General features: G+C 44.4%; 5 protein-coding genes across 11 annotated transcripts; 1 reads left to right on the top strand and 4 right to left on the bottom strand.

The window, feature by feature from the left end:
- Nucleotides 1-2129: 2129 nt before the first annotated feature.
- On the bottom strand, nt 2130-7767 carry LOC6533878 (RNA polymerase II-associated protein 1). The gene is made up of 13 exons (XM_002094542.4): nt 7583-7767; nt 7203-7510; nt 6922-7150; nt 6420-6861; nt 5871-6356; nt 5504-5813; nt 5359-5444; nt 4318-4555; nt 4093-4250; nt 3500-4037; nt 3004-3142; nt 2510-2922; nt 2130-2445 (listed from the first exon to the last, which is right to left on the bottom strand). Exons 1-13 carry the CDS (start codon nt 7707-7709, stop codon nt 2272-2274), a joined length of 3648 nt encoding a protein of 1215 aa, XP_002094578.1. The 5' UTR covers nt 7710-7767; the 3' UTR covers nt 2130-2271.
- LOC6533879 (general odorant-binding protein 69a) lies at nt 4614-5492 on the top strand. The gene is made up of 5 exons (XM_002094543.4): nt 4614-4741; nt 4799-4877; nt 4935-5026; nt 5089-5191; nt 5247-5492. The coding sequence occupies exons 1-5, from the start codon at nt 4670-4672 to the stop codon at nt 5345-5347; spliced, it is 447 nt and encodes a 148-aa protein (XP_002094579.1). The 5' UTR covers nt 4614-4669; the 3' UTR covers nt 5348-5492.
- A 345-nt stretch (nt 7768-8112) lies between the features above and the next one.
- On the bottom strand, nt 8113-10661 carry LOC6533880 (SET and MYND domain-containing protein 4). Its single transcript, XM_002094544.4, has 5 exons — nt 9853-10661; nt 9451-9793; nt 8855-9391; nt 8574-8795; nt 8113-8515 (listed from the first exon to the last, which is right to left on the bottom strand). Exons 1-5 carry the CDS (start codon nt 10433-10435, stop codon nt 8197-8199), a joined length of 2004 nt encoding a protein of 667 aa, XP_002094580.1. The 5' UTR covers nt 10436-10661; the 3' UTR covers nt 8113-8196.
- Nucleotides 10662-10757: 96 nt separating this feature from the next.
- On the bottom strand, nt 10758-23645 carry LOC6533881 (probable calcium-binding mitochondrial carrier CBG00135). Of its 6 annotated transcripts, none has more exons than XM_015194828.3 (8): nt 23501-23645; nt 22254-22902; nt 21122-21248; nt 20977-21064; nt 20805-20916; nt 13557-13715; nt 12918-13491; nt 10758-12848 (listed from the first exon to the last, which is right to left on the bottom strand). In XM_015194828.3, the coding sequence occupies exons 2-8, from the start codon at nt 22707-22709 to the stop codon at nt 12613-12615; spliced, it is 1752 nt and encodes a 583-aa protein (XP_015050314.1). In that variant the 5' UTR covers nt 22710-22902; nt 23501-23645; the 3' UTR covers nt 10758-12612. The 6 variants fall into 6 exon arrangements, with proteins under 6 accessions (XP_015050314.1, XP_015050312.1, XP_015050313.1 ...); XM_015194826.3 differs by having other exon boundaries at nt 22254-22893; nt 23501-23642; XM_015194827.3 differs by having other exon boundaries at nt 22254-22893; nt 23505-23623.
- Nucleotides 23646-23954: 309 nt separating this feature from the next.
- Nucleotides 23955-26521, bottom strand: LOC6533882 (ADP-ribosylation factor GTPase-activating protein 1). 2 transcript variants are annotated; one of them, XM_002094546.3, is made up of 5 exons: nt 26109-26521; nt 25486-26042; nt 25221-25425; nt 24861-24920; nt 23955-24787 (listed from the first exon to the last, which is right to left on the bottom strand). In XM_002094546.3, exons 1-5 carry the CDS (start codon nt 26166-26168, stop codon nt 24260-24262), a joined length of 1410 nt encoding a protein of 469 aa, XP_002094582.1. In that variant the 5' UTR covers nt 26169-26521; the 3' UTR covers nt 23955-24259. The 2 variants fall into 2 exon arrangements, with proteins under 2 accessions (XP_002094582.1, XP_039229907.1); XM_039373973.1 differs by lacking the exon at nt 24861-24920.
- Between the last annotated feature and the right edge of the window lie 1325 nt (nt 26522-27846).

Genomic DNA, 27846 nt, shown 5'->3' on the forward strand with positions numbered 1-27846 from the left:
GGTTACCTGGTGGTGGCTTTTGCACCCCTACATATGTTTGATCCATCCACATCCGAAACTACATGCCATCTGAATGAGTTGCTATTTAGATGACTCAGGCAAGCGAGTCGTTTACTTGCATTTAGATACGCGACAACCGGTGAAAATTCAAGTTAATCACCGTTAGGAAAATAATTATTGCAGGAAATGCATGTATTAGTTGCACCTTTTGAAGGGCTGCACAGAAAATGTTCAAGAAAATACTTGAACAAATTATTTCGTGTCAGTACTCTGGAATACTCAAAAATATTCTCTACCATAAATGTATTAACAGTTCTAAAAAGCTACTAAAATACAATTATTTAAATATAACAATTAAAGGTTTTGGGCTTCTGCTAAAATGTATTTAGATTTACTTTTTGAAGTCAATTTAAATATTTTTCCTCACTTAAACTCTCTTCAAAGTGGCCCAGAAACATTAAAGTGACATAAATCGCTTTCCACAACTCAACTTGCAGAAGAGAACAAATGCTTATTAAAAGGAAGTCTTAAAAAGTAATTTTTCAAACTTGACAGTTGTTTCTCCGCTGCGACTTATTTCAAATATTTACCAGCTGTTGGCAAATACAAGAGAGAGATATGACTTTTGAACACAGCTTCGCTTAGCTGGCGATGAAAAGGTGCAAATATTTTGCCAAGGAGCCCAACACGCTGACAATTGGGGATTCCCAAAGGGGAAGGCAGCAATAATCACAACCGGTTTCTTGGTCAAGTGCAGGCAATGCAAATATTTGGCCAAAAGGTTTTCATTACCCGGCGAGTCACACAGTCATCGAGTGGCACCAATAATTGGGAGCTCGCTATCTACCGTTTCGAATGTTTTTATCACAGATAAGGGACGACTCCGGATACCGGCGAACATACAAAAATATCTGGGAATTTGGCCGGCTACCCGCCAACCGCCAAGTGGGAAAATGTAACTCGGCGAGGCCTTGGGACTCCGTATCACAAAAAGCATTGGCCCACTTTGTTGATTTTGTGGTGCAAGGCAAACGACATTTGAAAAACCTATATATATCAATATATAGGTGCTCTACATATGCGCAAAATTTTGACTTACAAACCATTATAAGCAATAAAACCAATTCTTTTCCAATAAGGCCATAAATAAGTTTCAAGGAGTCGGCGATAGCAATGCAATTAGCTTTGAAATCGTGTATCTATGCACCCCTTTTCATATCATTTTCAAGTGGCAATCAAGTTTGAACTGCCTATTAATAGACGATTCGATCGAAATTTAATTTCAGTTGACTTAACAGATTAGCGTTGCTTAAATTTATGAGGTCTACGCAAATATTTACGGAACACGCTAACACCCCGCAGTTGTGGAATAATTAGCGGTCATTTAAAGGCAATTATCACTTAAACACTCATAGGCTAGCGCCTCGCGGTGCTGAATTCTTCAAATCGATGGGGGTAAATCATGCGAAAGTTGAGTTATGTGGCCCAATGTTGCGCATACGCCATGTGTCAAACGAAAGCCCCGTGACAAGTCAGTTGCCCAGTGAGGGTGTGTGGTGGTGCCCAAGACATACATATAAAGACATGGGAAAGTAACGAAAAACCAACATGCACGAGTACTTAGATCAAATGATTTAATTAGCACTGGCCCCTCAATTGTGTTCATTTTAATTACATACATTTTATCAGCCGTCAAAGCTTACGACTGCGAAGCCGCAAGGAAGAGGCAAGTTGTCGTGGCCCATGTGTCAATAAGTCAAACGATGTTAATTAATTGAGTGCGATAGCAAAATGCTCTGCAATTGTTGGCCTGTCATACGCAGTTGGCGTTGGCCCATCGTAATTAGCCCAAAAAGCCCTCTCTTACACAACCTAGAAGTTCTCTATCCGAAAATGTAATTATTTGCCCTAGTCAGCCGTGCTCTCCATTGCCAAAGTGCAGTGCAGTAATGATAAGCGACTTGGCTTCTATGGAATTCCCAGTAATTAGCTATGCATTCAACTGGAACTATCTCTAAAGCTAGGAAACTGTATCGTTTCAAAGAGGAGGTCGGAGTATGTATTTGTTTAAGGCAGAACTTTACCCAACAGTTGGATGGACATAACTCAAAAGAATTGCGAGGTAGCACTTTTTAAAGTGAGCAGATAAACCCAAATCAGCTGGCTTTATAAATAGAGTATTGTCACATGAAAACGACTTTGGATTCCGAAATTAAGTACGTTTATCGCAGTCGCGTGAAGAGCGCCTATCTGCAATTAATGTACAGATTATCAAAACAATGTGGCTTTATGCACCGCCGTCGAGTGGTTGAAGTGGTGCTGAGCTATCCGATAGGTAATGCTCCCAGGACGAACCATCTTTTGCGCCAACGCATCGCCGTACAGTTTCACCAACGAAGGCTCCTCCTCCACGGGCTCCAAATATGCAGATAGTCCACCCATCAGCTGCAAGAGCAAAATCGAACTGTATCAAGTTTATTTTCATTTTAATATACTTCCTTTCACTCACCAAGGTCTCATCACAGTTTATGAAACGAACTGCCTGAACATGCTCAGACCAGAGACGCCTCCGCCACTTGTTATCATATTTTTGTGCCAAAGGCACCAGCACCAGTGAACTAAACAGTTCATCGCCATAGCTGGCCGCCTCAAAATGTTCCACAAACAGATAGTAAAGCGGTTCAAATCTCGCCTTATCCACAAGTTCGGCATCAAAGTCAAATTCATGGCCTGCATTCTCCCTGTAGAAATCCATCAGGCAATCACGCAGCAGGTCATGCAAATCCGGATCCAGGAACTGTGAGTCCGGCCCCATGAAGGCAATCATCAGGTACATAAGCTTTTCCAGCGAGCTAACAATCTGCAATCCCTCTCGTTCCAATTGCCGCACGAAAGTCAACGTCATGCGGACCACCTGGTTTTCTGTTTAATAGACAACAAAAAAAAAAAAGAAAAACATGATTTATTCCGAAGAAAAGCAAAGCTCGAAGTCAGCGTCCTCACCTGAGTATATAGCCGCTGGACGCTGCTGCACATTTTGCAAGTAATTGCTGAGGATGAGTCGGAGCTGGAAAAAGGGCCAGTCCGTTGGCAGGATGGGCGCTTGTGTGTAGCTCAAGGATAGCGACGGCTCCGAGTTGTCCTGAAAAAGAAGTAAGCAAAATCAATATTTATGCATTGAAAGTGTGGCATTCAGCGCCGTCGCTGAGCCGGGAAATAAAAATTGCAAGTTTGTAAAATTTATAAGTCTGTTAGTTTTGGTACTTAAATCTACTCCCGAGTCTGTTGAAGCTAGAAATTTATTTTCTATTTTACTTAAATTTATTACTCGTAGTGCTCCAAAGTTGTAAAAAATAAAATACTGTAAATAGAAATTTGCTTCCATCGAACTCTTTTTTTTAAACAAGGCAACATCGCAGCAATAATATATGATAACATATGCTCGTTAAATAATGCTATACTTATTTATATTAAAGAATCTAAAGGAAGTATCACTTACAGCTATTATGTGAGGATACACCATTTCCAGACACGATTGCTGCAGAAGCTTTAGGCTAGATTCGTCCAATTTGACGAACTCGCCATTGAAAATGAAGCGCTCAAAGATGCTCTTGATCTGCGTGGCATGGGCAGTGGACAGGCAGCACAGGTAATTGTACACCAACTGCAGCATCTGCTGTCGCTCCAGATAGATTTCCATTCCATCTGTTGTGAGCAGCTGATGAATAAGCCTCAGCTCGCTGCGGGCAAAGAAGTTGGTGGCCAGGACGCGATTCAGCTGGGTGCTCAGCTGGCGCAGATATTCGGCCAGAGGTTCAAGCACCGCAGGTTGCATAAGCGCCGCGAACAATGGCTTCTCACCGCTCTCCAGGGAAACGGCGAGCAGTGCCCACAGGTTACTCAACAGGTTCACCGGATACGTCTCACTGACAATCAACTGCGGTCCGTAGTCGTGCATCAGCACTGCGCCCACATTAGGCAACGCCGCATGCACGTGGCGCCGATCAATGGGGCGTTTCAGCATTATGGAGCCCTTGCTGGAATAAAGCAATTAAATTAGGTGTGATTTAAGGTCTAGCACGATCAACTTACACTAGGTCATGTACGCAAGCAATGAATCCGCTGGACTGCACAAATTTCGGAAGGATGCTGCGCAGGAAGGGCTGGAAACTGGTGGTGCCCAACAAGCTGTTTCGAGAAAACCAGCCTACAGCATATAGAGCAGCGCTCAGAAGCGTCATCTGACTAAACTGAAGTACAGATTATTAGGAATTAGTTTTACTGAATTTAAAGAAGAATGGAAATACAGAAACCTACATCTTTTATCTTCGCGACGCGGGAAGCAGTATGCATCCAGCCGCAGCAGCAGTTGTTGAGCGGCTCCACGAGCAGCTTCTGTCCCTCAACGTCGCACGCTCCACTCTCGCCACTGGCCACCAGTGCGACCAGCAGGGCGGCTGCGTGTTGGCGCACCAGCCCTGATCCGCCCACTCCATCGAAAGCGCAGTGATTGCCATGCCAGTCCAGTAGCTGTCGCAGCGCGGGCAGGAACTGCCTGTAAATTACGCAAAATCATAGTCATTATATTGTGGCTTCGCTTGGCTATAAAAATGGACCGCAGGCTAAAAAATGCTCAGTTGGACTTTAGCAATTTTTGGCGGAAGCAAAAATGGCTGCAAGGCATTTAAGCCTTATTTTAGCGCTACTCGTGATTTATGAACTAATTCCTGTTAATCAAGGAGTAAGTATTTGCTACCGCGAGTTTGAAAGTTAAATAAGATTTTGTGCCCGTAATTAGGTGGAAATTAATCCAACGATCATAAAGCAGGTGAGAAAACTGCGAATGCGATGCCTAAATCAGACAGGAGCTTCCCTAGGTAAGTGTTTTTCTTTTTTTTTTTTGTGAAGTTCAACACTACATTGATTCACTACAGAAACCATAGACAATTCGGTGAAAAACAGAATACTACCCACTGATCCTGATATAAAATGTTTTCTCTACTGCATGTTTGATATGTTCGGATTGGTATGTGAACTCTACAAGGCTTAAAATAATTTCCAAGTAATGAAACATTACTCTTTCTACAGATTGACTCACAAAACATCATGCACTTGGAAGCACTGTTGGAGGTTTTGCCCGAGGAAATACACAAGACTATTAACGGATTGGTCGGTGCATGTGGAACTAAGAGTACGTAAACTGATTTAAATACTATAATGAAATCACATTTTGAAGCTCCTTTCAGAGGGCAAAGATGGCTGTGATACCGCTTATGAAACCGTCAAGTGCTACATCGCCGTCAACGGAAAATTCATATGGGAAGAGATAATAGTGCTAATTGGGTAGCCATAACCAACCTGAATATATCCCGGTCCACGATTCCCAAGAGCAGCAAGCAGCGCAGGTTGCGCAGTGCCTCGATCTGAACGCGCACCATCTGGACCTGCCAAAGAGAGATCCGTGTCAATAAAATTACTTTCACTAAAGCGCACGCATACAAACCTTGTTGTCTTGAAGGAATAAGTACTGTTGAAGACGAACAATCAGGACTCCTTTCGAAAAACTCTTAGCTATATCAAGATGTTGGCAGATCAACACCCGAATCAGTTTTAGAAATAGAACTTGCGGCTGGCCATAGAATTGATTGCTTCCACTCGAAGAGGGTAGAAAATGTTTAAAGAGTGTATCTATAAGATAACTTTCATTGGCCAACTGACGGGCCACTTTGGTACTTGTACGAGCTATCCTTATAAGTAGTTTCAGACAGGACTCCACTGTGTTATTATCTGGTTTTACAGAGTCCAAGATGAAACTATAAAAGACAATCTTATTAGAAATAACTTTAGCTTTAAGACACTTCATTGCCTACCGAATCCTTTGCAATATATTTGTTCTAAGCAGACAGTCCATGAGATCTGTTTCAGCCAGTTGAAAGTCATCCATGGAAGTTCGACTCTCCGATTCATCTTCATCTACTTCCGCGCGCACAGATTTACTGGTGGTCAGCAGCTTCATGTAACGCTGCAGGAATGCTATGGAGTTGGTATCTGTATCTTCCCCTTTGCCATCACTGCCGTTCCCCAAAACCTCTAGTGTTGGTTGCCAATGACAGTAGGCGTTGTCTTGAACATGATCAAGCAGCACTTCGTCGGTTTCGTTGTATAATAGGTTTGCTAGAGCTCGGCTAACAACCTCCAGTTGTGCAGGGGCATTGTCATCGAGCCCAAAGCGCAGCAGAAAGAATATTTTTGATATAGGCAGAGACAACACTTGATCATAGAATCCCTGGTTATAGATGCTAAAGATCCCAGCTATAGCTCCGAAGGCTGATAATCTTTGCTGTAAGACAGTGGATCTAGAAAGTAAAGTGAGTAATATGAAACCGATTTAATCTAGCAGATATCTAGACGATGCTCACCTGGCTAATCTGAATAGCTCTTGAAGTGCGTAGCCGGGTCGATCTGCCTCCTCGCCATGTAAGTAAAGTTCTCGCTCATCTAGTTGCTTCACAGCATCTTGATCCTTGAGTGTGTGGGGCAGGAGCACACCTTTCCAATCGAAGCGAGCATTAAACTGCTCTCCCGGCTTTAGTTCACTTATCTTAGCGGGAATATCCCGCATCCACGCCAATTTATGTTCCTCGACGAGATTGAAATTAACCCAATTTCCCTTATCGCTCTGCTGCAATAGCTCCAAAGCTGGATTGCAATCGGGTAGAGAAGCATTTTGTGGATCTTGGGCTTTTATAGACTGTGTGGGCATGGACGGTGCTTCTATTATCTTAGGTGAACTCGGGTTGGGCGGCTTGGAACTTTGTGTGCTTTGACGTTTCTTCGACAACAAAGCGATCAACGATGGATCTGCAAGGCATTAAATACATTTTAAGAGAAACAACATTTTAACGTTAAGCACTTATTTACCTAATGAGGCCAGCAAGCTTTCTTTCTCTGCCAAGATGTCTTTTTCAGTCATTTGCTTGAGGACATTTAGGTTTTCCTGGTGCAGCTCCTTTCCCAGCTTAGCATCTTTTATAATGGAACTTGTATCATTCCGTGGTGAATCCGTCTCATTTTTTGAGTTTTTCTCATTTAAAGACTTTGCCCCTAAAAGTTGTTTGGCGAAAATGCTAAGCGGCTTGCCAGTATCGACCTAAAACATAAAAATCATTATAAATTAGGAGTTAAGGATACAATAATACAACCTTTTTAGTTTCTGGGACGGCAGGTCTCCTGGTTTCCCCAGTTCTTTCGACCAGTTCGCCCAGCACATTGCCTAGGGAACTTGGATTCATTTTGCTGCCCTTCACATCGCCCAGAATGTTTTCCTGGATTTCATCGAGCAGAACCTGGTTGACATGCGTTCCACGTTCTTCTGAGACACTTGTTAAAATCTCTGGGATGCTTTCTTTGAGCACTGCTGGAATTGGCTCCTCCTGTTTTCCCGTAGCGAAGGTAACACGTCCCAATTTCGCTTGCTCCCGTCTTTGGGCAAACATAGACTTCTTAGGAGCTAGTTAGTTAAAGAAATCATCAATAAATGTACTTTATAAATCTTTGGCCATAGGAGGGAATCTGAATGCACCTTTATCCATGCGCACGAAAGCCGCTGCAGGTTGAAAATTGGGATCTTTGGCCCGCTCTGCATTAAACTCGGCTGCCATTCGCAGAACATCCTCCTCACTTTCACCGGGCTTGAGTTTTTTAAACATTTTAGCCGGAAAAACAAAACCAAATAAATTTCAAAACAAGTCGGCTGCAGTGTGGCCGCATCTCTGAAAGATACCACAACGAATGTAGTTGCCATAACAGACACGTAACAGAACTGTATATTACAGAATGTTATTTGAGGTGAGGTTTCCAATTAGATTTTAACGAGGGTAGCGGGTAATTCTGTTTTTATGCGAATATTAATATGAGTATTTTCATCACGGCATGCGAAATATTCAAAAATATTGGTCAAAATATGGAATGTCATACCTTGTTGAGTTCGCAATTAAATTTCAAACTGTGTTTTCAAAAAAAAATAATATTTTTTTCACATTTTTTGCAATTTTTGATGCTGATTTTGAATTTTTGCCCAAAATATTTGTGAAAACATTTACAACAATTAAATACACCATTAAAATGAAGTTTATTTGCATTCAAGTAGAAAAAACGATTTAATAATACATGCACAAGCCATTAACTAGTTTTCGTTCACTTTCCCTCCTTTTTAAAAGTGGTCCCAGTATCGGACAAACACTTGTGGAGCGATTGCTGCGCCACTATGGTGTCCTTGTGAGGCAGTGCAGCCACGTAGAAGAACATCTCGAGTCCCTCTTTGAAAAGCTCAATAGCCTCTCCGGTTTTCTGCGCCTCCATGGCCCGCGCTGCCTCTCGATACAGCTCCTCGATCTTGATCAACTTGGCCACGCTCTCCTTGAGCGAGATGTTCTTGCGGCAGCGAGGACAACGCACATCCTTCGCCAAGTCCTTGGGGAACTTGAGCAGGTTAGAGCAGTTGGCTGAGGTGCACCTTTAATATTTAAATATTCAAGTTATGCTTAGCAATTGATAGAGAGGCTAGTACCCACCAGAAGCGCACTTGCTTGTCCAGCTTCTGGAGCAGTGGCCAGTTCTCCTGGCAGGCCATGCAGTTGCAGCTGAAGGAGTAGCGTCCTCGCAGGGCACGCTGCCTCTCCTTCAAGTTATTTTTGATGAAAATGGGTCCGTAGTTCACAGCCACCGATTCATTGGCACGATGCGGCTTGGTGGCTGTGAGGACCAGCTTCTTGCCAACAAAATGACAGGCGGTGCTGGAATTGTAAGAAGGATCCTCAAGGATCTCAATAAAACGTAACCAAATGAAACCCACCTGGGCCAGCACTCGTGATTGAAGTAGGAACCAGTACCATAAAGGCCGGCGGCTAGATACACCGTCTTGCTGCCATCGAATCGGTGCTCCTCGGTCACCTGGGTTTGATAGATCTGGTGGGCATTGTACTGGAGCACCTGCAGCAGGCCCAGCAAAGCGGTGGCCACCTGCAGCTCCACGGCCGTGGGATTCACGCCCTCAGTCTTGCGACGCCCAAAGTACAGTGACTTCTGCAGAATGCGCAACAGGAAGCCGGACATCAGAGTTCGCCGCAAGTAGTCCTCCGGCTGGCGCTCCTCCTCGTGGGAGCACAAGTGCTCGAAGAGCAGATTGGCAGTGGCCAAGCCCTGCTCCAAGCTGGACGCCTGCGTGAAGACACGCAGGGCGATGAAGCACAGGATGGACATGCCCGAACCGATCATCAGATCCATGTACTCGCACTCAAAACGATGGTAACTGGAGCAGGCCTCGCCCATGCACTGGGCGGAGCAGAAGGCGATTCCCGAGCAATGGAGACAGGAGACCGGAGTGCGCAACCTGTAATTTATGGGATTTGGATTTTTTACAACCACACCTGCAATTATAACGTGCCTTACCTCTTGAAGCAATGATGACAATGGGTGCCAAAGTAGGTGGGCTCCAAACAGGCGGCCACTGGCTCCTCACAGAGCAGAACATCGCCGGTTCTCAGACCCTCGTTGGCCACCACAAAACGACCCTTCTCCTTGGTCTCCACCAGCCGCACCACCTTGGACGCACCAATCAGTTCGGCACTCTCGCCATGTGCCAGTTGTGGCACCTGTTCCGAGGTAACTTCCTTGGGCTTCGGCTTCACTGCAGCAATTTCCTTGCGGCACAGGGCGATGTGGGTGGAATCACAGCCAGGCATCTTCTCGGCTATCTTCAATGAGATCTCGGCGCGGGCAGGTTCTCCCATGACTAAAAATGAAAGGTTTTCAATAAGTATACTACTATTCGGATGCTCCTGGCTGACTCACCTGCATAAGCTTGGGCCATCTTTAAGTAGTATTCCACACTGGACTTCAGCTCCAGTCCAAAGTTGATGGCCAACTTGAGATCATTCAAAGCAGCCTCGCCCTCGCCCAGGCGGATCAGTATGGAAGCCCTCGACCTGTAGGCCAGTGCCAAGGTGAGGCCATCATCGATGACGGGATCTGCATTCCGGTCGGGAGCGCGCATCACGGCTAGGTTGGCGGCCATGAGAGCCTGCTGCAGCAGCTCCCTGATTTCCTCGGGTTCGCCACTCCCACTGGGACTGCCACTCATCAGGTAGAGTTTATCCGCCTGGGCACGTCGTTGGGCCGAGAAGAGGGCATCCTTCTGCTTGAACACCGGCTGCACATGCTCCAGGACACCGAGCACGGGATCGCACACCTCGCGATCACTGAAGATGGAGAGTACTCGGGCGGCATTGGACTTCAGTTTGCCAAAGTAGTTGCGCAGCCACTTGTCGCCACATGCATCCCGCACGTCCACGCAGAACTCGTTGAAGAAGCCCCTCTTCTCCGACTGGACGGTCTGCGTGGAGCAGATCTCATGGTACGTGGCGTCGAACTCCATGTGGACTCCAAATTATATAAAATTTGATTCAGATTTTCGGTGCAACGGCTGAAAAAGTGGTATCGTCCGCGTTTTCTGATCTCCACACTGCCGCTGAGTAGGGGAAACAGCTGGCGGACGTTCCTCCTCCAAAAATAGCACCGATCGTTCAGTTGGGCGCATTATAAATATTCGGTATTGAGTTCCGAACTAGTACCACCGGTCATCGGTGTTCACTTTCGATATTTTTTGAAAATTTTATTTGTTTTCGAAATAAATAGTTATTTAGACTAAATAGTTATTTATTTTCAATGAACTGTATATCCACTTAAAATGCAGGCGATCAGTTGTAATAATTTGCATTTTATTTGTAACTGGAATCGGGCTTATAAATCACATTAAATAATTTATTTAAAAATTAGCTAAACGTACAAAAATATAACAATATGTATATCAGAGTATTTGTAGTTATATATTCGTAGTTAAATATGTTAAGTATATTTTCATCGCCTGGAAAATATTCAAGTTGATTTCAAACTTTTGTTAATATTTCGATTTGCTCATGGACTAGATAGACTTTGTCAACCATTCATTGTTTATCTTATCATCTTGGAAAGACCTTTAAGTAAGTAGAAAGTTATATTCTGTGTAACATTTTTGTGGGACACTCAATTAACTTTGATATTATGGCTATAAAAATGCAGAGGACAAACTTAAAATGATCTCAGACTAGAGCGGAATATCCTGTGGAATTGAAAACATAAAACTAAGAAATTATAAACAAATTTTGCGTTTGATTTCATTTTAATCTTTGTATTTATTTACTCGAATAATGATTGCGTGAATTTCAATGATCAAGTCTAATTAAATGGGTTAAATGATGCAAATGTGTTCGACTTCATTAAAATGCTTTTGTTTGGGATAGTGATAAATCATATTTAAAAAGTCATTATTTTCACTACAGTCGTACAAAATTCAATTTGGCTAGTTAAGAGTAAGGTACAAATTATACATATACTTTTAAATTCAGAACCATTACAGTGTATATAAAATAGGATTGAACTTAAGATTGGTCGGTTTTGCGATCGGGTTCAGATTCACATGATATATCAAATAAATTACATGGTGTGTATGGGTATTGTGTTGGTTTTTGTTTGTTAGCTTTAGTCACAATTAATCTCGTTGGCTTCAATTGCAATACGATCTAAGAGAAAGTGTTACTAAACTTAACAAATAAAATGCTACAAAATTTTCAGCCTCGCCGCCGAACTTGCTCAAGACTGCGACAGCTATTTGAAGCTTACAAGTCGGTATTTTAGTAGGTATATGTATATGTATATGTGTATATTATAAACTATTATCATCACATTGTAAACGTTAAGTGTTTCTCATTATTTTGTGTAATCCATTAATCTAAGCAAAAACGAGTACATCGTAGTTTTAATGTCTTTTGTGTTTAAGCTTAAACGCTGCCAAGTCCATCCGAGTCTATCCCTCGATTGTTCAGATATCTGATTATCAATCAGCCTGCTTCACTCTGCTCACTCTGATTTACGCTAAGCTAATTCGCTTTCGAAAGCAGTCGGATGGGACGAACTAAACACCCGTGAAACTTTTCGAAGCCGGTTTCGTTTTTGGTATGTGTGTTTTTCTTTTTTTAGCAGTTCACTGAGGGCGATTGCCCTCAGCAAGGGTAGCCTACGTACAATTGTAAATAAATTAGCGCTTAAGAGATAGAGTGGCCTAAACCTACTTGTAGGTCGCAGGATAGCCTAAGAAATGTTTTTGTTTGGGATTAGCTCGCGTTCGTCACGCGCCAAAATGTTGCATTTTCTCGTTTGCGTTTGCGTTTAGTTTATAAATAAATTAGCCATAGTATCACTTATTTTATATTTTAAGAAAATAACCAAACTAATTCAACTATAAAAACTTAAAACGGATAACCCAGAACGTACGTGGAAGAGGCCTGTTTTACACTTAAGGAAAGCAGCACGAGACTGTCTCATTGCAGCAGAGAGCGAGTGGCGACCGAGCCGATTTAACCTAACGCTACTACTATACAAAATGGAGCACAGCGTCAGCCGGATCACCAGCCGCACTCCCGGCTGCAGCCCGATCCGCCCTGCAGAGCGGGACCGCAGACGGGTGGCCGGGCCGAGCCGAGTTAACCTGATAGGTGCGAGATGAGGACAGACATCTCACGACATCTTAATGCCCAGGGCGCGACTCGTATACTCGTACACCACGTAGCTGATGGACACTGCCGGCAGGACCTTGAGGAAGTTTGGCGTGATGCCGCGGTACAGCCCCGTCAGACCCTCCTGTCGGACGATCTTGCGGAACAGGCCCGTCATCGTCTCCTCGCCACTGTGCGCGTCGCTGCTCTTCAGGGGTATTTGCGTTTTCCGCTTTTGATTGGCAATTGTTTCGGCGGCTGCAAGTGGAAATGGGAAAATTATTATAGCATTACGTTAGAAGCAATTATAACCCAGAGTTAATGTACCTTGTGCCTGTAGCCGAGTGCGCACCAGGGCCAGCGGGTAGGAGCAGAGCTGTCCGAGTGTGCTCGATGTACTGCCGCACGCCAGGAGCACCAGGAAGCTGGGCTGCTCGTTGTTGTCGTGGTTGGCAATGTACCGCCTCTTGAGGGTTTCGTATACCGCCAAATCGATGCCGGCATAAGGCAGGATACCCAGAATGTTCGGCACATAGCCACGGTAGAAGCTGCGCACTCCTTCCTGCTTGTAGATTTTGACCGCCGCATCGGCAATGCCCGCGTACTGTCCCGTTTTCCGGAGCGCCAGGCGCGTCTTTAATACTTCCATGGGGTAGATGATGGTCTGTGAAATGCCGCCTGCCGCAGCGCCCGCGTAGAAACGCTCCACGATGCTCATCTGGCGGCTGCCATCGTCTCCGCGGATCAGTCGCTTCATCTGTTCGTAGGCAGCAAACTTGAAAGCCGTTTCGGGGGCAATCTTCAACACATTGATGCCATTGCCTCGCCACATGCTCCGCGATCCGCCCTCGTTCAGCATGATGTGCATGCACTCTGAGATTCCCATTCTTTGTGTTTGTACCTGGTTGGGAGAATTCGTTTGTTTAGATTTCAAGAGAAATGCTTCCTGTGTAGCGGTGAACTCACCTGCAAGTACACTTTAATCCTGTCCAGCGGCGCTGTGCACGTGCGGGAAACTGCTCCAGCTATGCCACCGGCCACCAAGTGTCGCCACCAGAGGCCCGTCTGCATCTCTTTCTGTGTGAAGTCATCAGGTACGTTCATATCCTCGCCAATGTCGAGGTACTGCAAAAATCCAAAGGTAAGCGATTAAAATACGTGTGTTACAACTAGAGATCTTGGACTATATGCTAGTCTAATTTAAGGAACATCTAGTTTAGATTGATGAATACAGCTTGAAAAGGATTTGAGTTTCATTTCTTCTAGCGGCTAAATACAAAATCAAGGTATGCATTCATTTACGTGAACTACTACTTCCTCGGGGAGGCGACATTCTTCGACTTCTTCCACCAAGTGAACCAATTCCTTGAGAGCCTCTAGCGCCATGATTTTAAGCCAACTAAGCACCGACTGCTATCTCTGCTTCCCAAGCGATGCAACCAGGTGCGGTAATATTGAATAATAATGCAGGCTGCTCATGCAGAATGCAAAAGAGCGATGTGATGCGATGGGCGGACTGACTGGGCAATCCACACGCGCCACTAAAATCCCCATCACCCGACCAGTGGGAATTGCGGAAGCGGGCGAGAATGAACGATGCAAGAGCCGTAAACAAAAGTTATATCATTCACATTCACATTAGTTTTGCTTTTCGTGCAGGAACACATATGCAGCTATGCACATATATGTATATACATATATCTGGTTCGTGCCGCAACCATGTAGTTTATTTTCTCGATTTGCGGATTTTCTTCAGACGTGCGCCACCCCGAAAATAATTATAATTGGCTCGCCTTTTGTCTGTCGCCTAAACAAATTGGTTGTGCAATTTGGCGGATCTATCTCCTTAAAAAACGAACGCCAAGTTGGCCTGAATGAAGTGAAATATTATTTGAATTTGTATGAATTGCACAGCTTTTGGCTTTAAATCGAATTAATGCCACTGATAGCCGGAAAGCTGTCTGATATTGATAACAATTATCAAGTCTTGTGATGCACGAAGCTTTCGTGCGAGCAAAAACCCAACTGAATCCGATTGATTACCACTTTCAGCGTTATAAAGAATTTTTCCAGAAGCTCAGGGCGCACATAAAAGGTTATTACACTTTTCATCCCCCCAACGAACTGGTGTCATTGAAACTAATTTGGACAATAGACATGCGAATCATAACAGAAGCCAAGTGATTTGTTTATCTATTTAGCGGAGCAAGAAATATCCAGTGTTTCCCGGTGAAAACATCCGCTTTAGGCGTGCAAAAATCATTCTGCGTGTTTGTCACATTCACACAGTGACAATTTCGAGCAATCTCTTCGCAGAATGTGAATTTTAACCTCTGGCGGAAAATAATGATGCCAAAAGGGGGGTATAAGTTCACTGAATGGGTTAAGTGTACTTAAACATTTAAAACGACTTCAGTTTGCACTCACAATTAGCGACTAGCAATCACATGGGCTTTCCATTCAGAAAATTGTGGGAATTAGTTGGCCAATTACCGAAATGGAATATTAATCCGAGGCGAAAAGAGCGATGGAAATTTTACGGAATGTATATGGGCCTCTAAATGCAACGTCATTGCTGATGGAATTATCATTCTCGATTTGAAATATATATATTTGATATATACAGCTCGAGTCACATGAGTGCGAAAAAGAGCTTTTTTTATACACAATGATCTATTTATAAGTCAGCCGTGATTTTGGCGCACGAACGTGGAAATGACCGTGAAAGTAGAGTAGACTCGGTCGCAAAGAAAACAGGTTAACAAACGATGTATCTGGGTTTTCCGCAACCATGAATGAACAATCTTTGATTACCAAGAGCCATTTACAAGCCTTCAAACGCCTTGGGCTAATGAACTAACTCAAATTCAAGGCGAATACGCTTGAATGGCCGATCAAGCGAGATAGCAAGGCTATAAGCTATAAGCTATAAGCCATTGCAGTCCGATATCTGGGTTTATTCAAGGTATATACTACATACTATATGATGCAGGTACAGTGGATCATCGACCGACTGATGAACTTGACTCATGCCCGCAGAATTTGTGGCGGCGATCTTGACGCTGGTTAAATCCACCCAATCGACGTCAGCGAGTTTCAAAGTAAACATCAGTGTAATGTAAATATCAACACGTTTATAAAGAGAGAAAACTGCTCACGTCACACAAATTGTGGGGGCTTGACCAAGCGAGCCATCGTGGATAACGAGCCAAGAGGGAGCGGGTCAATCACATGGCGCTGACTCAGTCAGTGGCCCACAGTGCGTATACTTGCTACACTCACATTATGCTGCAGCGCGTTAACACACATACGCCCTGTTGGCCAAGAGCACAAAAGCGTGACGTTTGCAGGCGCCTAGCAACAAGTTGGTAGAAATACACATGCCAGAGAGTAGAGAGCCACGCGAAACGCAAATCTTAGGCCAAGTGCCATGTGTGTGCGAGCACACATAAATGTGTTGCTGAGTAAAGTATGTCGTCTTCGGCGATCGTAAAAGTTAAAGTCTGCCTGCTGGGCGATGGCGGGAAGGGGGGTGCAGACCGGTTCCATATCAGCACGTCACCCGACGGAGCGCGTTTTGGGCCGCCATCCGTCGATGGAGCGTCTGTTGCTAGGCGACTTTAAACGTCCATGGGGCAACTTGAAAAAACCCGAATACCAAATACCATGACAAATTATTGTGTAAGTGCACAAGTGCAGCGAACAATTGCAACAGCTGCGAAGTTGAATGGGAAACCAATCGCAGACGTTTTAAAGTGCGTATTTTTAGGTGCACAACAGGGAGGAAGTATCATGAAAATAGCACACATGTCTGGCATTAAAGCGAATGCGAATGGCTTCTCCAAAAGATCTTTGGGATTCCAACTTCAATGCCATTAAACTGTTCACGATTCCCCGAATTATTGGGCAAGTCCCATCGAGCAGAGACTGCCTTATGGCAATACCCGTTGAAGTTCCGGGGAAAACCACAAAAACGATAAGATAATCGCAGCAAATGATTGGCGAATGAGTCAGCTTCCGCTGCACTTGGTCACATATAGAATAATGTATTGGGTTCTGGATAACTTCGGTCTACAAAGGATTATAAAGGGGGCCTGTCCGCAACGTACCCGTCCCATCATATCGCGAAATATGACCACGAAATCCTCCATCATGTCGCCAGCGACTGCCATTTGCTGAATATTATGGTAATCGACGGGCAGATTGTACTGGTATGTGCTATTTCGCAGCATCTTGTCTCGTTTGCACTGTTTCACTTCCGATCTCAAACGCCGATGTTCGTGTCCGTTGTTTCCGCCTATCTTTGCGGAATGTGGCGGCTTTCACTCTTTAAAATTGACAATTGCAAACTTTCACTCGCTGCAGCAGTTACAAAATATCTGATGCAGCTCTCTTTGGCTTTGCTTATTTGATTTCTTAACTTCAAGATACACTATCTTGTGGATGCCAGACTTAAGCTCGATTCGCTTGATTGCAATTGTGCATTCACACTTGTCGCGAGGGAGAGAACAGCGCTCGAGCTCAATTATATAACTACGTTCCAGGGGCGAGGGGCCTTTGGTTTTATTTCTAGGCGTCTAGGGGGTTTAACGCGCGCACAACCAACGCGGGAGCCAGCCGACTGAAGACTGAACCCGAATCCACAACCGAATCCGAAACCGCATCCAAATCCGAACCCGAAGAGCGTCGGCGATCGCAGCCGAAGCTCCGCGATTTGTGTAGCTTCGCGAGAGCAAAGTACACCTCTGTGCTTTTCACGCCTTCCCCCCCTGCTCTCTTTTACCCCCCCTCCGATTTCGATGGGGCAGCGCGCGTGCGGCCTCTGAACAACCCCTACCACGAAAAACTACCCCATCCCCATCCCCGCCAGAATCGGCTTCTTGCCAATTAGTTATCATTGCCTAGGCCTGTGTGACACGCATTTCCCAGTTTACCCGATGGGTTTACCCGCTCTTTTTGACAGCCACAACACACCACTAAGAAGTGCGTGTCTGGGAGTAAGGGGTCGAAGATGTGGATACCCTAACTAAAATATATGCCTGATAACTCAAGAAATCATAAGTTAATATAACAACAGATTACGCATTTCTTTACTTTCTCAATACTTGTTATTCATTATGCATTCCAGGAATATATTTATATAGTTTATAAATACATTGTACAGACTTCCATTGAAGAATGAATTTATGAGAAATATGATAAACCCGCTTAGGGAACTTGTAGTAGATATACTCTCCACACACTCCATGTTGTGTATCACAACAATGGGTCTAATAAACGATACCCTTGACCAATGGGCCAGACACTTTTGGCATTTATTTGCCTGTTATTGTTTACCCGCCGCTTCGATTCTTTATCACAAAGCCACTTTTCGCATGCCAAACCGGATCACACCGACCGACCCACCGACTTGGCACCATCATCATCATCTCGAGGGTCTGGCACCCAGCCCAGTTGATAGCCACATGACGGGCGTGTGACTTTATTAGCTCCTCCGCGCCTGAATGACGCTCTCTCCAGAGGTGATCTTCATTGTTTACAGGCGGCGGAAACTTTTGCTCCACTTCATTACCATGCCTACGTCACTTGTGTAAATAAGTTCTCTGATTAAAACAACAGGTTCGGGGGAACTTTTCGCGTGTCGTCAACAGAAAACATGTCTAAAATTAAGTATAAATTATAGAAACGCAAAATGGAAATGGAAATGGCTGGCTCTTATCACTGCGAAAAAAAACTTTGAAACAAGAAGCTGGTCATTGAAAACTGAGCTCTGACCACAAGATTCTAGATTCTAGACTATTGCCCCGAGATAAGAGCAGCCAGCAGGCTGGAGGAAAACACAAAACACACCCATTTTTTAGGGCCTGTCGCTGGCGAGATCACTTGCAGTAGTAATTGATACCTTAACCAGCTGGAATTAGTTTACGATGTCCAATAAACACAGATGTGGTTGGCTGCACTGGGCGTTCCATTCAATTGCCTACTTAACGAGCCCCCATCGGCATTAAATTGCCAATGTCTCGGTCTCGAGTAATGAACAGCAATTCCCAGAAACACTTGACTTATATGATTTGATACGATGATAGTCAGGCAGGCAGGGAAGTATCATCCGCGTACTTGGCGAATTGAGCTGTCCAACTACTAACTGCGTGTCGAATCGCAGGCACAGAGATATAACACTGTTATGCCCACCAACTTATACAATATTTAATTTGTTAGCTCACTGCGAGAGATCGCGAATTCAATCACTAGTTGAGTTGCAGCTGCCGCTGGAGTTCTCGAAAAGTATCGCAAGTGCGCGACACTTACAACTTCTAGACTGCGGACTTTGGCCAAGAGTGATTACAGCGCGCAATTGGCGAACAAATTTTTCGCAACATGCTAACGACAAAGCAAATACATATACTCGCATGTACATAGGTCTTATCGGCGCGAGAATGCGTTCCATCGCTCTAGTCAAATCAATCATTCAATTGCGGGCAACTTAATTAGAGCCCAGTTAGTGCGCAGGCTTCGAATTGCCCACTTTCATCGCGTTCATCAGCCTAATGCAAGACCTTTGCTATTCCGGACCTGTATGCTCGTTAAATTCCTAAAAATAGCAGCGGAACGGGACCTGTCTCGTACTAGTACTAAGTCAGATCCCGGCCAGAAACCGGCTGTCGAGAAGCGGGCCTCCTTAAGACGGCTTGGCAACAATCTCCTGGAGCCGGTTGACCTTAAGATTTCGAGTCTGCACAGTCGTCAGCAAGAGTAAAAAAAAAAACAGAACGAAGAAAAAACCAGCAGCTGACAATCGCATGTTTTAAAAAGTTGTTCCAGACGATCGCCGCCTTTCGGATTCATCTAAATGGCAAGTACTTTTTTTCGCGGGCTCTTCATTGAATATGATTCTCCAGTTACAAGGGATTGAAATAAATTGTGGAATTTAACAGTGACAGTGAGCAAAAAAAAAAAGATAAAAGTAAACAAAATGATTACGCAGACAACAAAGCGATGACATCGTCACCTGCCACAGCACACCGAAAGAAATTATACAATGCGGTGATATTTTGAAAAAGCCCCAGTCAGACTTATCAACATTATAGTACTATCAAACGATTTCCTCTAATTACGCACAAAGGAAGCAATAGTACTTCGACTTTCGGTACAGTTAGTACCTCTATTTCAATTCATTTAAAGCAGTTGAGTTAAAGGTGCTAATGACTAAGCCCAATTGGTGAATGATGAACTACCAAGGGAACCTAATTAAAGTTGTTCTTTTAAGTCAAGTTTAAGGACTTGTTATTCAAGAAGATTACTCAAGCAATGCATTCACGCATTTGGTTATAGGTACGCTGTAAAACTTTTGAAGAATTTTAAGAACCAGAGCACTTATACAAGTATATATTCTGTTGGGCAAGAAATTAGCTCACTGTGTAACGAAAACTGCTGCATCTTTATGACAATGTGCAAATTATCCCGAAAAGCGCTCGGAACGATATCAAAAACGGACTTCCCCAAAGCGAGCGCTTAAAAAATCTGATGAAATAATCATAATGTTTACGTCAGTCCCCGTAAAAGAGCGTGATTAAGAGAGTGGGCATGATATGGCTAAAGCTCCGGCTCTTGGGCGCTCCGGTCCTTGAAAAATGGTCACTCGGGTGAAGGTAAAACACTACGAGATAATACGCATGCAGGCAATATAACTGGTGGCTGATTAGCGAATGGGACTGATGATAAAGCCTTTTTTCTCGGTGGGCGTGATAGGTTTGATAGGTGTTTTGATGGTTGTGATGGGTGTGTACAGTGTCCGGGCGTTGGTACGTATGTGTTCCCGTGTGCCCTGCTTCTACGTGGGAGGGTCTACAACAATATCAATGGTAATCGTAATATGTAACTTGACGGATATGTACCTTCAGATCTTCCTCAGTTAGTCAGGAGTAGTGTGGGTGTAGGTACTACAATCGACATTTTGGTTAGTTTGTGTGTGAGGTGTTTTTGTTGGTTTAATTTTGTTGTTGGATATGGGCAAGGATAAGAAGGGTAAAAGTTGGCAATTAGTTAACGTTAAACAGCTACAGGTACTAGTGTACATAGACATATAAAAACAAACGCGATTGAACAAAAACTAATCCAGAGAGGCAGTGGAACCCCTTTAAAGAACCACTGCTTTCTGTTTTCTGAACTCAGGAACTGGCACTAAACGCCACAACGTATCTTTAGTAAACTCACAGTAGAGTGCCGCCAAAATTTAATCAAGTCGTGAATGTCCGTTGAGGGCGCTAAGAGCATGAAGTCCCGCCACTCGTTAAAGCTAATGTTCAGGCTGCCGTCCTTGTCCATTCTGCATGAGAAGCCGCACATATAAGCAATTGTTTAAGAATGTCGAGGATAATTAACCCACCTGGTGAGCAGATTCCTGGCCTCGTCCAAATCAATGTCCAGGCCCAGGTCCTTGAACGCCGATATCAGCTCCTCCAAGTCCACTTTGCCTGTAATTTAATTAACTCATTAAAACCAATCTAATTAAAGTCTAATCAAGCACCCACCATCACGGTTCTTATCTAGGTGCGAGAACTGCAGGACCAGGTTCTTCTCATGCTCCCGCACGTAATGCAGAAACTCGGCGAAGCCCACGTTGCCGCTCTGATCCTTGTCCGACTGCTGAAGGAATTTCTGTAATGGCAAAGAAGCACGGAATATTACTGGCAATGCTCCTGGAAAATTTACTAGCCTCACTGCCGGAATATTACTGGAAATTAGTGTCGCGCACCCGCAGACCTTTCGCATAATGAGCGATGAGTATCGACCTGAATCGTGAAAACAAATCAATTTCTGGTATCATGTGGGCTTCGTCAGCGGAAACCATAAAAATCTCCTCGCTCGTCTGCACATTAACCCTCTATACACCAGCTAATCCAATTCTGATTGCTTTCGGGACTTGTCGAAATACTTGCTGCATGTAATTTCACAATCTGGTGATTTACATATCTTTAAATATGGGATTCCTCTAGAAGGATTAAAGTGCTAAGATAAAAGTATAAGTCCCACACTTTTATCTACATGTTTATAGCTTCATGGCCAATAGCTACCAGTTTGTTTTGGCTAAAATGTAAACAAAGCTGCTAATAATACCACGAACCATATCTGTTAGTCAAACAACTAGATTTGTACGCGAAATATTTTGTGCTCATTTAAAAATAGATTTCTCTCCTTTGGCCGGACTGCCAGCACATTTCTCTTGATTTAATAAACCCTTTTTTGGCCACTACAGAAATGACACATTGAAAGGGCCAAGCTGCCCAGGGTCAGTAGCCGTGCCAAATGATTCGCCCTGATCAGAGCGAGCAAACATTGCACACTGCATAAATTAAGATTCTCAGATACTTTTGCCCGTCAAGGCCGCATATTATTGATCTCTAACGTCTGCCGTCTGTTTGGCGAAGAATAGCAACTAGAAAAATGCATTGTTAGTTTCCTGAGAAAATGGCGAGCCCCGGGCACGTGTATGTAAATTATGCCAAACAAGATTGCTTGTCCTCCACGACAAATACACATTTTTTAAAGTCACGGGAGTCTCCGATGGAATAACTTTACCAAGTCCTATTCATGCTACATTCGAAATGGCTAGCAGAGATGTGATGACTTCCATATAACGTTCTATAAATAGTCTTAGCTCACCTCCGCGTAGACGCTCGACAATCCGAACTCGTGCAGTGCCGCCGACAGGTCGTGGATGTCGATCCTGCCATCGCCGTCGCGGTCCAGCTTGTTGAAGATGCGCTCCAGCCGCTCCTCGTCCTCGATGGGGATCTCGGTGGGCAGGATGGAGCCGGAGCTGGCGACCTCGTGCAGATCATAGGGCAATGGCGTGTTGGTGGTGGCGTTGGCAAGATGGGCATGCTGCAGGCCGAGATTCTGGCCGTGCTCATAGCTGGCGGCTAGCGTGCGAGCGGAGTAGTTGGCCTGCGCCTGTTGGGCGAAGTTGAAGTTACTGGCCGGATCGGGCGTCAAGTCGATGTCGATGTGCTGTTGCTTCTGATCCTCTGGCTTATAGTCCTTATGCTCCTTTTGATCCTGCTGCTTGCTTACTGCTAAGGATGCACTGTGTTCGATTCCAACTTGCTTTCTGACCATTCTCCACACTCGTGTTTACAGTTTACCTCGAGTTTTCTGTTCTTTAACTGGCAGCTGAAGGATTTCTCTGGGTGTGCTCGGTTTCCGATTCTCTGGGGGATTACGTGTTGGTTTAATGGCTGCTCTGCTCTTATGGCCGGCTCATTTTGCTCTCCGTGGCAAAAACAATTGGAAAAACAGTCTCCTGTAAGAGCTATTAAGTGTTGTATACACATAAGTTTATAATGTTATGTCTGGGCGAAAGATAAATAAACCAGCTGAACGTATCGAATTTCCCCGCGATGAAGTCATCGTCTTCTTGGCTGGAAACCTACAGTACAGAGGTGCAAATTTTCAGGACCCCGCACATCCCATTGATTTTCGCAGCTAATTTTGAAGGCCAGCGATTTTCCGGAAAAACCTTGAAAAACCTACAGCTTCACGCACACGCACGCACATGTCTCCAAAAAGCACAGGAGAGGGGAAGGGGCAGTGGAGGGAAATGAGGAGAGTCTCCCCCAGCAACTCGAACTTTCTACTTTGCAAGCTTAGCTTCGGCAGAAGAATTCTTCACGCTTTCCACTCACACACTTTCTACATTCTTTTCTGCATTCTCCGCCTTTTTCCAGCCGGGTGTGACTCAAAATTCTCGCGAAATGCTTGCAAATTGTTGCCAATTTGGCAAAAATGATTCTGCACTCGATTTTCATGCACACACACACACACACACACAGGCAAGCGAATGGAATGTGGATATGCAAAAGAAAGTGATAAACTTGAATTGCTTTTCCCATTGTTTCTGTGGCCATTACCTACTGGTCGAGCTGTTCAAGAGTTCGTCTGGTTTTACGCTATTTCGGCGGCTTTATGGCTTTAAGCGATTCACACAGAACTCTTAAATTTTAATTTTTTGGGTTTGCCAGTGTGACCACGAAAGCTTATCTAGATATACTTCTTGAGGGGTCGGAAATACCCTAAAATGTATCGTGTCTGCACTCAGCCATGACTCAAACCTATTTGTGGATTTTTACCGCGGAATTGAAAGGTAACACTATTTATTTGAAATTTATTTATGAATTTTAAATATCCAATTATTTATATATAAATGTATTTATATATTTTGAAATATATTATATATGTTTTGCATTGCTTAAAATTTAAATTTATGTTCAAAGCAGTGATTAACTAGCATTAAATTGGCAAATATATATTAAATATAAAATTGTTAAATAATTAACAATATATTCCCATTAAAAATCCAAAGTGTACACATGTTAACATAATATGTATTTTCTCATCTCGCATCCCTCGCAGAATCCTGGCATACACTTTAAGCTAAGTAATTCGTTAGTTAGGTATATCTATACAAAATTGGTCTAAACTGTGGAAATAATTGGGAATAGTTGCACTTTATGCTTGAAGTTGAAGAATGAATACAAAATTCAGTTAGTTACATTAAATGCGCGCATAGCAGCCTCGGCCAGACATCAAGACACATAACAAAGGAGACACAACTTGACAACTGAATGAAATACAAAAAAATACAATCGCATGAGCTCGCCTCCCGGATTCTAGTTCATCAGCAAATCCCAGGCGTCATCCTCGGCGGTTCCTTTGTTGCCCGATGAAGCCGTTGCCGTTTTGGGCTTCACATTCTTGACGTCCAGGCTCTCGAAGCCCTCGCTCAGCTTCTGCGAAGTGTCCTGCAGCTTCATGTTGCGGCGAGCAGTCGGTCCGCCGGACGGAGCGTTCTGGTAGGAGGTCTCTGAACTCTGGTAGTTCGACGCCTCGAAGCCGGACCAATCGGCATCGCGGGTGAGGCCGGCGGTGGCGTTGCCGCTGCTGGTGCTCAACTGATTGTGGTACGAGCTGGAGCTGGTCATCTGCGACTTGTTGTGACCGTTGTCCTGCCAGCCGCCCCAGTCGCTGTCGCTAACGCCGCTCTGCTGGCCCAATCCTCCGGTTAGATTGCCGCCCACCGAATTTGAGCGCTGGTAGGCGCTGCTGTCCTCGAAGTTGGGATCGTTGTATCCGCCCTGCGGCGACGAAATGTTGCTGCCCGCCAGATTGTTCCAGCCTCGTTTGCCGATATCGGTGACCTGCGATTGTAAGTTATGTGTTAGAAGGATGTGTGTTAAGAGAGGATTTACTGGATGAAGCGGAACTACAGACCTTGCTGGCCACATCGGTAACTCCGCTTTGTACGGAATCTAGCAAAGTTCCTTCTTTAATCTACAACCAAAAAAGATGCAAATAAATAATACAAACAATAAGGTGTACATATTAAATAAACAAAGAAATACGGGGATTATTTTCAGAGATTTTGTTCTCATTTGCTTTTAAGGTGGGTTTATACAATTACGATGTATCTGTAGCTACATTAGAGCTATCTACGGTTTTATAACCTAACTCAACAGGTTAACAGAAAACCAAAACAATACAATATCAACATTAAATTGCACAAAATCAAAAAAAATTAGCAAATAAAGATTTAAAATCTGAAAGGTATATGAATTGATCTGCAGGACTCACCTTCGTCGAGGCCAAATTGACTGTAGTGACGGCCTTCTCCTTGGCGGTGGTAGCCAGCTTGGAGGCGTTGGTGGAGAAAAGGCTCCAGCCAGAGGCCAAAGTGGACAGCGTCGAGTCCAAAAGCTCCTGAGATTGCGTTTTCGGTGGTGGTTCGCGAGTGAACCCGAAACCTGCATATTTTCCGCCCTGACTCGGTGGCAAGTTTCTGGAATAGTCAATGAGGTTAGATCAAAGCTAATAGGAAGGAATGCCATATAGAGCCTACTCTGGCCTGGATGCATTCTCCACTTGACGTCTGCTGAAGAACTCTTCCTTTTGGTCCTTAAACTCCTGCGTTTGGTACTGCTGATAGCCTCCAGGTTCAGCGCCTCCGCCGTTCTGATAGCCTCCATTTCCTCCATTTCCGCCATAACCTGTTGCACTGGGACGCGACTGGTAGCTGCTGTTGCTGGAGCCACCTGCACTGAAGCTATTGTTGCTGCCCACGCGAGCTGTCGCCTCCTTGAGATCCCAGCTCTTGCCCTGGGCCAAGGTGGCTATCTTATCGCGGTACAGAGCCGCGGCCTTGGAGTTGTAACGCTGGGTGATGGGCGCCCGTTCGTTCCAGTCGTCCTGATCTTCCAGAAACTCACGGGCATTGCGATTTCCGCCCGCCTTCATCTTCTCCAGCTCGATGTCCTTCCACTTGTCCATGGTGACGGATCGCACGAAGGACAGGTGCACGCCCAGGCTGCGATGCTTGCCGGAGCACTCCAGGCAGATCCAGATGCCGTACGTCACGGAGACCCACTGGGGATTGTGGGTACCGCACTCGAAGCATTTCTGCAAGGTAAAAACAAAGAAAATTTAAGTTTTTTTTATCGAATTTGAACAAAGGAGCAAACCCACCGAGTTCTCATCCTGGGGCTTCAGTTCCTGGAGCACCCGTCGCGTCCTGGGACTCGCCATGGCAACTGGTTTCTATGGTTTCTGGCCTGGCTCTGGCTCTGGTTGATTGCCCAACTCTGGCGTTCAGTTACGTTCCGCAGCTGATAACCGAGTTGCTAATGAAACTTTTGCTGACGCTGGCGCTGATTTGGGTGCAATCTTGGCTGGAGAGGGGGCGATTTAGAGCTCCCACAGTCGCTTAAGAGCCTTTAAAGTCCACGGATCGCGGCGAGCGCCTGGCTAAACACATTTAACAAAGTTGCGAATTTTTTTGCATCAGCTGGGACGCTTGGAATTAATGGCAAATTGGCAAAAAAAAAGTGTTAAGCGTGTCCCACTTGGAATTGGAGATGAGCTGACCACTCACGACGGCATCGATATACCGAATATTTCAAGGTAAACCCCAGAGGGTTGTGAGTACTATCGATATGTACCCAGCTCTAGCTTCCACTTGGAATTGCTTTTGCAGTGTGACCAAAGTGCACGCGATAAGCGACTTAAGGATTTGCGATATATCGATAGCTTGTTGAACTTGAGCGGGCTTTTTGAAAAGCTTTTTAAGCTATATTTTGAAATTCCTCTTTCTCTTACAAACAGTGCCAGTTTTAATATGTGCTTTATAAATACTTTTATTTGCTTACATTATTAATATATTTCATTTCATTAATTGTTGTTCTTAAGTCTTTAGAACGCTTTTGGTAATATTTAATGTATTAAAAGTTACATTTTGTTGAAAAGACAAAACGGAATATGTATATTTATGTATCGAGATTCTAAAAGATTGCAAATAAAATGTTTAAATTGGTAATTTACTAAATAATAGAGATACTTTTGAACAAAAGATGACCTAAATTAAATGTAGTCGTCAGTAACTTGTAAATATATTGCAGAAAATCTTTCTCCGCTCGCCAGCAAATGCAATTAACCCAACTCGATGGCATCGCCTTTGTTTCGAGCACGCCGAAAACCCCTCAACAAATTATACATTATCACGCTGATCTGATTTCCAGATCTTCAGTGCTCATGTGGCGACTGGAGGAAGATGCTGCACCGATTGCGCTGCGTCATCCCGAAAAAGTTAAAAAAAACAGCGATTTATCACACTCGTAACAGTAATCAATCTCCTACCGACTGTCGGTGGATTTTGATTCGATTTCGGTGTTTTGAATCCCGGACAGGGGAAATTACTTACATGATCGACTTCAATGCAAACAGACCGCGGGTGGGAAGGCCACCAAAGTTGAAGGGGAACTCAAACTGCAGCGAGTTAAGCGCCGCCGGAAAAGCATTTCCCTCTACTTTCTCCCATTTTCCAGAGCCCTTTGAAACCGTCGAAAAAGGTAAGTGACCACACGCGATTGCACATAATTCAATGCCAGTCGGATTAGCATATAATTATGCACAATATTTCTGCAGATCGGTTGCCTGCCCACCGCTAATTCCCATTCAATTTCCAAACTCGCGCATTTATTTAAGTCAGCGTCTTTGGCATCTCAGCGGCTATAATTGCCGTCGCACGCCCAACCAGGGGGGCGTGGCAGATCGGATCTGGATGCGAGCGGCTACGAGCATATAATTGCCGCGCCGACCGTAGGATGTGTTGAATTGAAAAGCCTGCCGGGTAATCCGATCGATCGATCCTTCTCCACGTCCCCGCCAACCTGCGACTCCTGCCTCCCGCTAAGTGATCCAGTGAGCC

Source organism: Drosophila yakuba, chromosome 3L (assembly GCF_016746365.2).
Source record: "Drosophila yakuba strain Tai18E2 chromosome 3L, Prin_Dyak_Tai18E2_2.1, whole genome shotgun sequence".
Classification (NCBI taxonomy): domain Eukaryota; kingdom Metazoa; phylum Arthropoda; class Insecta; order Diptera; family Drosophilidae; genus Drosophila; species Drosophila yakuba.